The 14,001-nt window shown below is 38.2% G+C and overlaps 1 protein-coding gene across 15 annotated transcripts in view; it reads right to left on the bottom strand.

Moving 5' to 3' along the window:
• CLIP4 (CAP-Gly domain containing linker protein family member 4) overlaps window positions 1–14,001 on the bottom strand; it is a 100,192-nt gene that overhangs the window by 15,205 nt on the left and 70,986 nt on the right. For 7 of the 15 annotated variants that reach the window (XR_007403159.1, XR_007403155.1, XR_007403160.1 and 4 more), the window contains 3 exons: window positions 13,512–13,576; window positions 12,416–12,488; window positions 6,781–6,909 (listed from right to left, as the gene is read on the bottom strand). Coding sequence is in view for 9 of the 15 variants with exons in the window: in XM_049095938.1 (XP_048951895.1) it covers window positions 6,781–6,909; window positions 12,416–12,488; window positions 13,512–13,576 (267 nt within the window). In the remaining 6 variants the exon portion in view is untranslated. Of the gene's footprint in view, window positions 1–4,686; window positions 6,910–12,411; window positions 12,489–13,511; window positions 13,577–14,001 lie in introns of those variants that run through there. The other 8 variants (XR_007403157.1, XM_049095940.1, XM_025454269.3 and 5 more) reach the window with 5 other exon arrangements.

The raw sequence follows: 14,001 nt of genomic DNA, 5'->3' as shown, positions 1-14,001 counted from the left end.
GCAGTCTTATCTCCCTCTAAGCCTCAGCAACTAGTGTATGTTAATAGTCTCTAGAATATTTATACTCTAAGAGATGTTATTTGCCAATGTAGATGAATATCAGATGGAATTTCACCTGATTACAATACTTAGGATGGTTTAGCACTCTGTGCCTTCTTGAGAGACAGCACGCAGATGGGGCAGGAGCTGAGCGCCCCAGGTACTAGACTCCAGCAAGTTCCATGAACTCTCACTTTCTCATTTAACAATACTAGCCATTTGGTCTCAAAACCCATTCCAACTCTGAGGTCAATGATTTTTTTTTAAGATTTTATTTATTTATTCGTGAGAGACACACAGAGAGAGAGAGGCAGAGACACAGGCAGAGGGGAGAAGCAGGCTCCATGCTGGGAACCCGATGTGGGACTCGATCCCGGGTCTCCAGGATCAGGCCCTGGGCTGAAGGCGGCACTAAACCGCTGAGCCACCCAGGCTGCCCTGAGGTCAATGATTCTGTAAGACTTCACCTCTACGTAAGGCAAATCCCAACCCCTGGTCCACAATCTGTAAACCAGGACTGGTGTGTGGGTGCATGTGTGTTCCTTTCCATAATCTTGACACCTTGACTCTTGAGTCTTAATGCATTCAGAGCCAAAGCAAATTAATTCAGTGTGCCTTCCCAGTGAGCCAAATCATATTTAGTCTTTATACAGAAGTAGACCAGAAAGAAGTGCAGTATCGGTTCTCTGTTTATTCTATTCAAAGATCTCTTTAAAAAATCAGAAAATTATCAACATAGCAAAAAAGTTAATTGGATGGTTTCCTGAAAGAAGCAAAGCTGTAGGACTCTGAGAGTCATGTTTGTTGAATGACTTTATATGCCTTCAGTGTCATACCTCTCATTTAACTTCTGTTATGTCTGCTACAATTGCATATTTACCAGCAAAGTAAAATCATAAAATTTATCTTTGGAAGGTTTGGCACACCTGATATTTCACGATAGGTCTGATGCACTTGCTGTCTTTTGTCAATTTGCACCTCCATCCCCAGAGCCAGATACAAAGCCCAGAATAAGCCACAAGTCTGGCACCAGGAGGCATCTGTAGAGTAAGGTATCCCTAAAACAAGTGTCACGGTCCCATTATGAGAAGGCATTCATTCATCACAGGAGTCCTCTCTCCCAATTACATAGGATTGGAGAGAATCCCTCTTTTCAGGCTTAGAGACACACCTACTGCAACTGGATGGCAATTTTTTGAAACATGTTGTATATAAAATAGCTTTATAGTGAATCTAGAAATAGGAAATCCCCAGAGTCAATTCAAATATCCTACCAAAAGATAAGATTGTGAAAACTGCAGGACAATTTTCTACATTTTAGTACTTCTAATACTTGGGGGGTGGGGGGACAATTTAAGCCCTTTTGCATTATTCCAAATAATACTTGTAAAGTATTTCACAGTTCTCAGAAGAAACGGAGCGATAGTAAAGGCAGGTTCGTTTTGCACACATACGCACCAGTAAGCAGCTAGTGAAGTTTCCTACGAGACAGAAGTTAGTGCAGAGCATCACGCTGCACTCTCCTTGGTCACACACCAGGCAGCGTAAAGTGAGGCCTCCTGAAACTTCATGCGATTTCATTATTCCCTAAACTCTATTCAAAGAACACTTCAGAAAATTATATTCTTTTAAACTGATATATATAACCTTTTGGAATTCTTACTAGAAATTTGCTTTTATTAGCAGGTTTGGTGAAGGCGACTGAGGTTTAAGACCTGACTCTTCTTTTGTTGTCTATAATGCAAAAATCCATTTTCCCTGCCATCGATACAGGACTTTTTGTGCCTATTAAAATTTGTTAAAATCCATCTTAGGATATTCTTTCCAAAGATGCTGGAGAGTAACACCTCTCCTTCAGGACCAGGACTGTTAGGGACAACCACCATCTGGAACATTGCAGACCGAGACTGAAGCTGAATCTCAGGAGTCATATTAGAGAAAGAGTAAAACGAGGGTTGGAAGCTCGATGTATCACTCTATCAGGATTCACTTCTTCATCAGTTTGATTTGTCATGTGAGGAATAATTAGTTCAGTCCTCAAGAAGGTAAGTCCAGTCTGGTTAAAGCCAGCCTGAACTCTGGTGGGCTGGAGCGGAAAGAACTTGGGCTCTAGGAGATTGGCTTCCGCCAAGGAAGACACAGCATTTGGGTATTTACACTTCCTATGCATTAGAAGTGCTTTAAATTCAAATTCAGTGCAGTACAAGTAGATTTCTGAGACTCCCTATTTATTGTCACCTATCCAGTTCAAACAACTCTGACAATCCTGAGACCACATTCCTCCAGATGAAGAAGCCCACAGGTGTGTACATGGGAGGAAATACCTAGTATCTACAGTAGTGGCAAATGTGTCTGTCTGGGTTCATTTAGGATTTTAGAGCTGAATTTAAGCCAAATTTGTGAGCATTTTTTAAATGACACTAGTGATCTTTAGGAAGACATTCTATTTTAAGCTAATAGCCTCAATTTAAACACCTAAAATACCTTTGCTAACATCACTCAGAACTTTACTGCCCCCTTGGCACCATCATGACCACCATACTTTCCCGTGCAGTAAATGATGAAAATGTTGAAACTTGCTGCTGCTTTATAATGAAAATTCTATTCATTGTAAGGTATTCTAAAGGAATAAGAGAAGAAAGGTTCCCATACCTTTCGTGGCCATAAGCAGAAACTCTCCACAAGGGAGAGTCCATAAGCAGAAACTCTCCACAAGGGAGAGGCCATAAGCAGAAACTCTGCCTCATTCCTATCAAGCATAATGAAAATACAGTATCGTCAGTAACATGTGCCCACCAACCTAATTCCTTCACATAAACCTTTCCCCCCCTCTTGTGAAAAGGAGCGTTAGCAAAACTTTTGGCAGAGGAAATCCTTTTTGCCTATGCAAAGGCATCATGTTCTCTTCTAATAAAATCTTAATGTGTCCCATTTAACTTGTTCAGCCTACACACGAGCGTCATTAGGAATGTTCGTTGTATATTCGAGCAGCTTATATGTGACATCGTTTGTAAATAAGGGCCTATGTATCAAGGGATACTATTAAATAATTACTAAAGATATATGTGATACTGTGAGTTTTGTATTAACTACTGTATTTGTATTATAAGTATAGTGAAGCACAGGGCATGAAGAAAAATAAAAAATAAATTCTCTTCCTGGCTTGCAATGTGGTGATACATAGTATGTCTCAGTCAATCATTTAGATAAAAACTACCCAGTGAGTAGTTACAATTACTAGATATATTTCTTAATTAAGAATGATTCTTAAAAAAAAAAAAAAAAAAGAATGATTCTTAACACACTGGGTCTCTAGTCAATGGTCTATGTGGTTTAAATAGTATTATCACATGTTCTAAGTGGATAGGTCCAAAATGAAACTCCAAAATAAAAATGTCTGGCCCCAGAGACCAACACTGTGCATGTTCAGTATTTGACCATGCATATGACTATGTTCTCTGAATTATCATCCTGTCAAAACAGAAATCCAAAGCCATCCCCAGGGAAAACACACACACACACACACACACACACACACACACACACACACACACACACCGGTGATCCTGCTGTTCCTTCCTTCCTTCCTTCCTTCCTCCTACCCAGCACCCAGCACCTTCCTACCTCCTGCATGTCACTGTTCTGGGGGAAAGTCGGACTCACATGATTCTAACCTTCCTTGTCCTCCTCCCTCCCTTACCAAGCACCAATTACCTGTTGCATGGCCTGGTCTCTTGAGGCCACCTGATAATACCCCTACTTTGAACCATCAGTGGCCTTTACTGCCTCTGTTCATTCCACATTCACTGAGCATCTACTATGTACCAAGTATTACTCCAGGTGTCAGGGATAAAGCATGAACCAGTCATATCCATCCCTCCGTCTAGTAAGGGAAGAGAGAAATAAGCAAAAGCCTAGCATGACCAAGTATGGTAAATACTAAGGAGAAAAATAAAACATGAGGGGGTATATACGGTTCTGGAGAGGACGGTGCAATCGTCTCAGACCAAGACTGCAATGTCTCAGGGTTCAGAGTGGGCAAACATCTGCGTCTGAACACTCTTAAGCACTTAAAAATATTACCACCAAGTTACCTGTGATAGAATGAGGGTAATTATTTATATGTTCTTTAATCCAAATTCAAAGTATTGGGACACCTGGGTGGCTCAGCAGTTGAGCATCTCCCTTTGGCCCAGGACGTGATCCCAGGATCCAGGATCGAGTCCCACATCGGGCTCCTTGTGGGGAGCCTGCTTCTCCCTCAGCCTATGTCTCTGCCTCTTTTTCTCGCTCTCATGAATAAATAAATAAAAATCTAAAAAATAAAAATAAAAAAATTAATTCAAAGTATTCTATCTGAAATAAACAAATGAAATCCCACTGGTATAAAAGAAAGCGAAGCAATTTTAGAAAACTCTAGAAACCCATTCTTCTCTTAAATGGCTATCAAAATGATATAGTAGAAGGGTAGCTAAAAACATAACTTTACTTGTTGAGTAGGAAGCGTGATACTTTTTAAGACTCTAGAAGGGTAGGACAAATCCAAGTCACTGTGTGTGGTAAGACGAAAAAGTTAAGCATGAAGCCCATGCACTCTGAGTTACTGAGAGAAGGGGGAGATGCAGGAAGGGTAATGACAAGATAACATTTCAAAACCAAAACAGCTTCCCTTTTTATTAATGCTCAAGAATTGAACTGTGAATGACATTTAATAAGCAAAACACAAATGAAAACACCTAATTTGTAAGTATAGTATATGTAAACATACACAGTATATGGATTTAATGATCCTAATCTAAATATGAGAACAATTGTTTCCCTGACCTTAGAGTTGGCATTACTGTTTCTGAGAGGGTTTCATATTTAACAAGAAGAATTATGGACACCCAAGTTCAGAGCAGTCATGAATTTCATATTAAGGTATAAATAGAGTTTTAAAGAAATAAGCTGTATAATAAAATAAGTTTACTCTTGAATTGCAATACAGGCATTTTCTTCAATCAATAAAAATATTCCTTGATTATAAAGCAGCCATATTTTGCAAATGTATATCAGGAAAATAGCTCTGGCAATATTTGAAATACCACACTTCTTTTTAAAAAGGCAGCAAAGCAACAGAATTTAGACTTTAAATAGTATATTGCAAAATAGTTTAACATATTACTTCTAAGCACAAAGCGAGCTCCAGTTCTAAAGGATACTTTTAATCTTATAAAGTAAACTGTTCCAATATTTCTGTGTAAAGTCTAAATATCTACAGTAAAAGATAAATCTTTACACATAGGACAGAAACATCAATACATATCCACAACACAAATGTTTTACATTGTATCACTCTATTTTGAAGCCTAGTTTGTTAACATGTGCTCCAAAAGAAATACAAAAACATGATACAATTCTGTAGCTTTGTAACAGGCTGAATTCTGCAACAACTGAAAATATAAAAACAGCAAAGATAGCAAACACAACACCAGTTTTATGAATAGAAGCAAAAACAGTGAGAAACCATATACATGTAAATGAATAACTATTATATTCTTCCTAACATCTTAATTTACTCTCTTCTCTTAAATATAATTTTTCTAAATATTTTTCATATCTCAGGAAGAAATAATGGCAAATTTTCCACAAAGATGAAAGTGCATTATGTTTTAAAAGTGCTTCGTGTATATTATAGATATGTCCAATAAGGAATTAGACAAATATGTGCAAAAAATTCCAATTACGACTTGAATTCATAAGCCTAATGACGGGGTTGTTGTTCATTCAGATGGGGCAGTTGCCAACACAGAAGAAAAATCTGTGATTACACACTTTGTATAGAGGAAAGAGCATGAGCCACAGGTCAGGAGACCCACACTCTATTCTTAGCTCTGTTAATCAGCTAATTAAAGCCCCTGGGTAAGAGAAGAGCTGCTCTAGAACTTCCATTTCTCTACCTGTTATTGGCTGAGAGGCTCAGCATAAGAAGGCCCACCCGACTCCAGGATTTTAACATCTCTCTAGATGAGGCATTCCTGAAAGGTCAAATCATTTCACACACACAAAGAAAACTATATGAAAAATACACTAATCATTGAGATGCTATTCTCTTACTATACTTATTAGTACAGAAAGAAAAGCTCCAAAAATACTTGACAGAACAAAGGTCATGTGAATGTCATAGGTTAAAACCAGAGCTTGTGAAAACCCTCATTATGACAGCCTATGAAAAATCCAATATTATGTGCAAAATGAAACAGAGTAAGCAACGTCAGTTGGCTACCTAATGGCACACTTTTTCCCCCTAAGTCTCAGAATTCTCTTGGCTTTAAAGCTTTTTTAAAAGCTCTTAAAAATGCTTATTTTGAACTTGTTTTAAGAGAACCATGATTCCCACAGTTCAGATTTCTAGCTCTCTAAAGGAGTCTCTCTGAATTGTTATAATGGTTTTTAGGAAGATAGCTCTATTTTCAAATCTAAAAGAATGGCTAAATAAACCATTTGCGATGGGCTCTATATTTCATGTATGTATATGAGCTCATTTAGTGTGTCAGAAGTGTGACTCAACAATTCTCATCCACAAGCTTTGACCCATTTATTCCCCGATAGGTTACTCTGCTTGGCCTAACTAAGACTCCGTGGTTGGGCTTACAGGTGAAATAGCGTGTGTCACCCACTGCTCCATCATTCTTCCCCTTGGCACTTCGAAGCTCAAGTCCAAGCCAGATCCCTGAAGCAAAGTCAGTGGGGCCCACGTACCTAACGGTCCCCATCTCATTAGAGCTCGTGAGGAGGACCTGGGACCCCTCGTGCAGCTTCACGCTCCCTTCAACACTTCCAGCGGTGGTGGTGCTGCTCCAGCTGCGGCGCAGGGCAGTTTTAGATCTGCTGGGCAGAAGAGCAAGGGGAACTCTTCACCATGAAAGCAACACAGGCAATTTGTCACATCCATTTCTACCGCCAGATCCACAACTCACTCACAAAGAAAAAATACTGTATGTTCACAACCTGATGGCTTTTATTCTAAATAGCAATATTAGGATATACTTTCATTCAACATTTGAAACATTTTTCTCTCTTGGCTATTTTAATAGTACCCTAATCTGGATTTAAGATTTCACTAGTGATTTCTAAATACACACACACACACACACACACACACACACTTTTTATTTTCTGTAAAACATCCACTAGAAAAAATATACTTATAACCTGTTTAACTGCTATCAATTATCAAAGCAAAACAACAACAAAAACAAAAACATAGCATTAGGGCTGTGGCAAATTAAAATGATCTTTTGTTCACTTTTTAAATACTTATTTACCTGAAAACAATGTAAAAAACTCCTAATCTATAACTTTATAAATTTATACACACATACACACACACCATGAGTGACACTTAAGGGTTTCCCTACCCTCCCTGCCACTAACAGTAAGGAGGATCTTAGTTTCCAGGAGGACTCCTCTTCTTTCCTCTACAAAATGTGATTTACAAGGCACTTCCTCCTGGCACCTGCCACCAACCTGACCTGATAACACTACAGAGCATCTACCCAGGGAACTCATCCAAGACCTCATGCCAGTACTGCCCCAGAGCTTCCTCCTCTGTCACTAAGAAGTTGCTGACCCTGAAAGTCACTCACAACAGAAACATCACCAAGTTCTTGCTGCCATATATCACCTGAGACTTCCCCAAAAAGTTCCCCTGAAACCACCACCAATGGAGCCTCTCACGCTCTATCTGCACACCACTTCTCCTCTGAAAACAAACCCTTCTCCACATCCTCCCTGGTGAGACGATGCAGAACCAACCTGTAACCAAAGCTGCATGGTACCTGAAAGAAGCTGGGTCCTACTTCTCTATTTTATTTCACGTCTCTATTTCCTAATACACTATCACCCACACATCTCATTTCCTTCCATTAACGATCCCATAAGAAAGGAAAACCACTCTAATTTTATGGGCAAGGAAACTGAGGACCAAAGACTTGTCCCAAGCCACATTTGCCAATACATGATAGAATTTTAGTAAGAAAATACAGTGGGAAAAAAGTACTATTTATCACAAATGCACCCATACAATAAAAGGCTAACAAAGAATAGCTAAGACTTATTAGGAAAAGTACAGATCTTTACTGAAGGACATACAAAAGAAACACATACAACCTTTGTTTCTGGATAGAAACATACATGTGTCAGTTCTGTGTAAATTCACCCCCTAGAGGGATACTGTTTGCAACCTCACAAAATCACTCTTTCACATAAAAATGACACCATCTATCATTTCCTGAGCACCTACTATGTGCCAAGCACTTTCCATCTATTATCCTATCCAACCTCACCCAAACCATGGATGTAGATATTCTCTCCCTCCAAACAGAAGAAGAATTTGAGGATCAAAAGAATTAAGCTATTTGCCTATGGTCAGAGAGATGGTGAAGAGGAGGGATGGGGCTCCCATGCAAGGCAGTCCAAGGACAAAGTTCAGGAGCTTACAACCACAAATGGGTATTAGTAATTAAGACAAAACTGAAAAATAGCAATAATGTAAAATAAAATAGCAATAAATGTAAAGCAAAGATTTACATTGCCATTGTGTTAAATTCTAAAGTTACTATAATTAAAACAATGTGGCTCTGGCATAAGAATGTACTTTTACACGACTTAGAAAAATATGCATATTTTTTATGTGATTAAAAAGGAAAATTTCAAATCAGTGGGACAGGAGTGAACATTCAACAAGGGGTGCTGCAAAAAAATAATTTGGGGGAAAAGAATGTGATTCTTACCACTCACTGTATGTTAAAATAAACTCCATATAAATTAAATACCTAAATACATTCTAGGAAAACAGGAAAGAACCAGAAGGAAATAGAGCTGGGTATCTGCCTGAACACACACACACACACACACACACACACACAAACAGGTGGGCAGAGAGGGAAACAGATACATGTATGAAAAGTCTGGCATCAACTATTCGTTAAATTACATTTTTTTTCATTTATTATTATGCCATAGAAATGTTTCCATATCACACAGTCTTTTTAAACACTGCAAAATCCACACTAAGGAAAACTATTAAAGAATATGGGATTTACTAAGGGGAAAAGCTTTCTTTCAAAATGTATGTAAAGTATGAATTGTCCAATTTGGTTGAAAATTCACATATATGCCTTTGGGACAAAAATCAGAAAAGTATTTACCAAAATGGGAGTGATAATCCCATCTAGGTGATAAAAATTACAGAAGATCTTTATTTGCACTTAGTTTTTTATAATTTTTCAAATTTTGTACAATCAACTTTCATGACCAAAAAAGTTTTAAAAGAAAGAAACAAGTAATAAATAAATTCAGGATTTAAACCAAAAAATTATGGTTTGGGAGGCACCTGGGTGGCTCAGCAGATGAGTGTCTGCCTTCAGCTCAGGGTGTGATCCTGTGGCCCTGGGATCGAGTCCCACACCAAATTCCCTACAGGGACCCTGTTTCTCCCTCTGCCTGTGTCTCTGCCTCTCTCTCTCTCTCTCTCTCTCTCTCTGTCTCTCTGTGTGTGTGTATGTGTGTCTCATGAATAAATAAATAAAATATTTTTTAAAAATTCATGGTATGGGTGAAGAGTTAACATTCGAATTCATGTTTTGGGTGAAGAGTTAACAAAGAGAATGATTTGATTCAAGTTACATCAAAGCTCTAAAAGCTCAGGGAAGTAAGAAACTTGGAATTACGGTATATTTCAGAGCTATGTTTACTCATTCAAAAACGTTAACTGACCACCTATGAAATGGCAGGCCTGGGGCTAGGTTCTAGATTTGTGCTGACTTAAAATCAGTAAAATGTCATAAACACTGCCATGCAGACTGCATACTGTGCTGAAGGAGCATGAGAAGGGGAAGAACTCTGTCCTCCCTTCAGGCCAGAAAAGAAACTTGAGTGAGGAAGTGACAGGTCAGCCTCACTTGTGAGGCCCTCACAGGAGAGCAAAGTCACGGGACTCAGACGGGAGCCGTGCACGCAGGCAGGCCTTGATGCTCTGTGCCAGCGGATCTGGACTTCACTCTGGGCTTGAGAATTGAGAGCTTCAAGGGACAAGCAGCAAACGCAAACAGGTGATGTGACATAACATCATGACGGAACATGCAGCAAACTGGATTATGTGAGTTCTGCCTAAAGACATTCAGATTTGAGCTGACCACATAAACCGTGTCAACAGGCCGGACTCCACAGGCGGGATGCGCCGCCGTAACAGAGAGCGGGGCTGAGAGGAGCTGGCAAGGGCCAGGCTGAGTGTGGTGACAGGATACAGATGCAGGCTGGATGCCAGGTGGGAAAGGACAGACCCCTGGTGACTACCAGGTTGCTGTGGTGCCCGGTTCAAATCCCAAGCCTGCTTCCTCTCTACCCCCATTCTTGACATTAGATACACACAGAATTCTGAAGACAGGAGAATTGCTTCAAGCCCCCTGGCCATCATTTCATCCTCTGAAGGAAATGCATTCATCACTGTCATCTCACAAACAACAGAGAAAACCAGATCCTGTTCCCCTTTCCTCACGTCCTCCTTTATGTGGAGCAGGCAAGTCCTTTCCCCCAAGTCCTTCAGGCGTCCTCCCCAGGAATTTTCATAACCTCCATGTTTTCCATGTTTCTTCTGGAAGTATCATTTATTTCCATGTGGATGCACAAGAAAATGGTAGTGTGTGGGGAATCTCAATGAATTCATTTTTCAACACGTGGTCTTCAGAACACATCATGCTTCCAGCCTAGGTCCAGCACAGGATCCAATCCACTCTGTGCCCTCAGCAGAAGGCCAGCTGTCACTCTAACGTCTCCTCTAGCCCAAGATCACAGACAGCTCTCCTGGCATCTGCCAACACCCAAAGCCTGCCTTTTGTTCCTTAGAACAGAAGCCACTGAATATTTCAGTCCTGTACTCTATAAGCAAAAATCAATTATTTTTAAAATTGATTTTATACCCTCAATAAAAGTATTTCTCTTTTTAAAAAACAGGTACTAGTCTCAACCTGTACAAATATCAGTAAAGCTTCATTTCATTTTTTACAGAAAATTAAAAGAAGGTCCCCATATTTTCCCTCATGTCAGCAGATGATCTTGTGCATACCTATACCTGCTGCAAAATTCATTCCCATGGTTCACATTTCTTATCCTTCCCTTGGTTCCCTGGATGTGGCACTCTCCCACCCCCAGCATTGCATACGGCCTTTGACACTGCCCACCCACCCTGGCTCCTTTGTACTTCAGTGGTCTCTTCCTGGTATTTCTTCCATTCTGCCTAAGGACTCTTGGATATATTCAAGAAACCAGAGCAGAGTCTTAACGCTCTCAGCTACGCAAGTGAGGAGACCAATTTCAGCATTCTGAAATTGGTGAAGGTATGGAGGAAACAAAGAAAACACAAACAGACCCCTTAGCCAACCCTGCTGTTAAACAGTACCTGGCAATGTCTTAGGACAATCATGGTTGGCAAGTGAAATTTCAGATTCCTGTGATGCCTTGACTAACTTCTCACCAAACTAAGTAAACCACCTACCTGTTGCTCAGCTGACTGCCCAGTTCCAGTTCCTGGGCTTCACTTTCTAGCAGCTTCCAGAACACCACAAATAAGCAAGGATGTATGCTTCCCTACTCAGCTAGTCCTTTCTTCCCTCCACACCCAACCCTCCACAGCCCCAGGCATTAGTCTTCAGATTAACTGGAAAGTTTTAAAATAAAAAAAGAACCCCTTAACCCAATCAATCTAGAAGAGCCTCATATCCTACTAAAAGTAAAAAAAAAAAAAAAAAAAAAAAGTTTCCAAAAGTGTCAGGAAAATATCCAGGGGAGTAAAGTGGGTCTGAGGGAAATAAATAAAAATGAAAAAGAAAAAAAAGATTCTATAAAGAAACCACCACCAAAAAAAAAAAAAAAAAGCATTTTGAGCAGTATATTCTACAGGAGGAGCTGGGAGTATTTTTTTTTAAATAATACTAAGATCACTTCATGCAAACAGACCTGACATTTTTTTAACATGTTACCGAAAATATGAAGTCAAATTTGATTAATTAAGTAAACAGTTGAAAATCAATCCATCCTATTCAATGGTAAGACAAAATGTAAATTCCTCTAACTTTCACTAATGGTACTAAATCTCCCCAAAAATCCATGTGGCACACTACTTAGTCACTGGTGACATTTTGCACTGAGCTTGAGGGGGAGACAGGGAGGCGGGGAGGCAGGGAGGGCTCTTCTTAATACACTCATCACACCTTTTCTCGTAGGCAGAGAAATTCCACCAAGCAATGTAAAAAGGGACAGAAGCTATTTTCTTTCTTCACAGATCCCTGCTATGTTCATCTGGAAAAATGTTTTTCTAAATCTTCTGAATACTTACTTGGCAAAAGCATTTCTTCTGTTCATTTCTTTGTGGGAAGAAGCAGAAGTCGTACTGAAACTTCTCCTAAAACCTAAATGTCAAAGTTAAGGTCAAAAGAGGAAAAATAAATCACACATCTGCAGTTCTCATTCAAAGTTATATTTTATCATTTCTCCTACAGGTGTTCTAGCCTGTCAAATGTTTCTTTGGAAACAGAAAGCAAAAAAAGTACACACAGAACATAATAGTGGTTTAGATTTTTAGAGAGATTTTTATCTTACGTTTCTCATCAAACTGTCCATATGTACAAATAAGATCATGACATTCCATTTGGAGGTTTTTAATATAAAATTTCTTGAAAATCAAATAAAACTAAATTAGACTAATAAGGCTGAATCTTCTTATTCTCAAATATTATAATCTTAATAAATCATATGAGAAGATAAAAATGGCTTAGAAAACACTATCACCAAATATCTCATTTATAAAATATTGAAAAATAAATTTCAGAGTTTATGATTCTTGGCATCTCCAAATGATAGTTATTTTTAAAATATATTTCACAAAAGGTACATTTTTTTTAAAAAGATGTTTCTAAAAAAGAGTAAGATTTCCAGTTCTGGAAAGTTATGGCAGACCAGATGTGCTAAATGAATCTCTTGATCAAAGCCAGTATATATATATATATATGTGTGTGTATATATATATTTTTTAAAAGTTACATACATATATATGTTACATATAGTATACATATGTATACTAGTATATATGGTATATAGTATATATACTATATATAGTATATGTAGTATACTATATATGTATACTATATTAAACTGAAGTTTAATGACTAAAGACATTGGTATGTATAATTACATATAGCGTGTATATATATATATATATATATATACACACACACACACACACACACTATATATATGACCATTCAGGTCATCTTCAGCGAGGGGGCAGGTAACAGATGCTTGCTTTACCATTAATTGACTATATAAACACATGTATATACTCTTTTGTATACACATATACTTCACAATAAAAAATTTTTTGATAAATAAAAGCAAAGGAATAATTATTGGAACATAATACTGTATAAACCTACCAGGATAAGAATGATTCTGTTTATTCGAAGAAATTTCTGAAAGAGTATCCAGGGAATCTGTTACCCTGTGAATAAAACAAACCTAATTAGCAAACCTCATAAGAAGAAATAGCAGGTCTTCAGATTTAAGACTGGCTGTTAACTGAGGTTTTCACACCAATGGTTATTTATTTCACCTATTCAACAAACATTTATTGAGCATCTATTAGGAGCCAGGAATGAACAACTTCTAGTTGGCATCAGAAATTACAATTACAACACAGAAGAGCACCTTGTTATCTAAGGATGATTAATGCAGAAAAAGTCAACTCAAAATGAATTCAACTTAAAAAAAAAAAAATGAATTCAACTTAAAATAGGGACCCGACTTTACTTCTTTGGAATTTTATCTTCAAAGATGAAACTAAGAAATCTGAAAATAAATTTGTTTTATGTTAAATTTAACAAATGTTCGATCAGAATTTTAAAAACATCACATTCTTAAATTGAA

This window comes from Canis lupus, chromosome 17 (genome assembly GCF_003254725.2).
Source record: "Canis lupus dingo isolate Sandy chromosome 17, ASM325472v2, whole genome shotgun sequence".
In the NCBI taxonomy this organism is placed as follows: Eukaryota; Metazoa; Chordata; class Mammalia; order Carnivora; family Canidae; genus Canis; species Canis lupus.
Note: the sequence above shows the minus strand (reverse complement) of the source record. Positions and strands in the feature narration are given on the sequence as shown.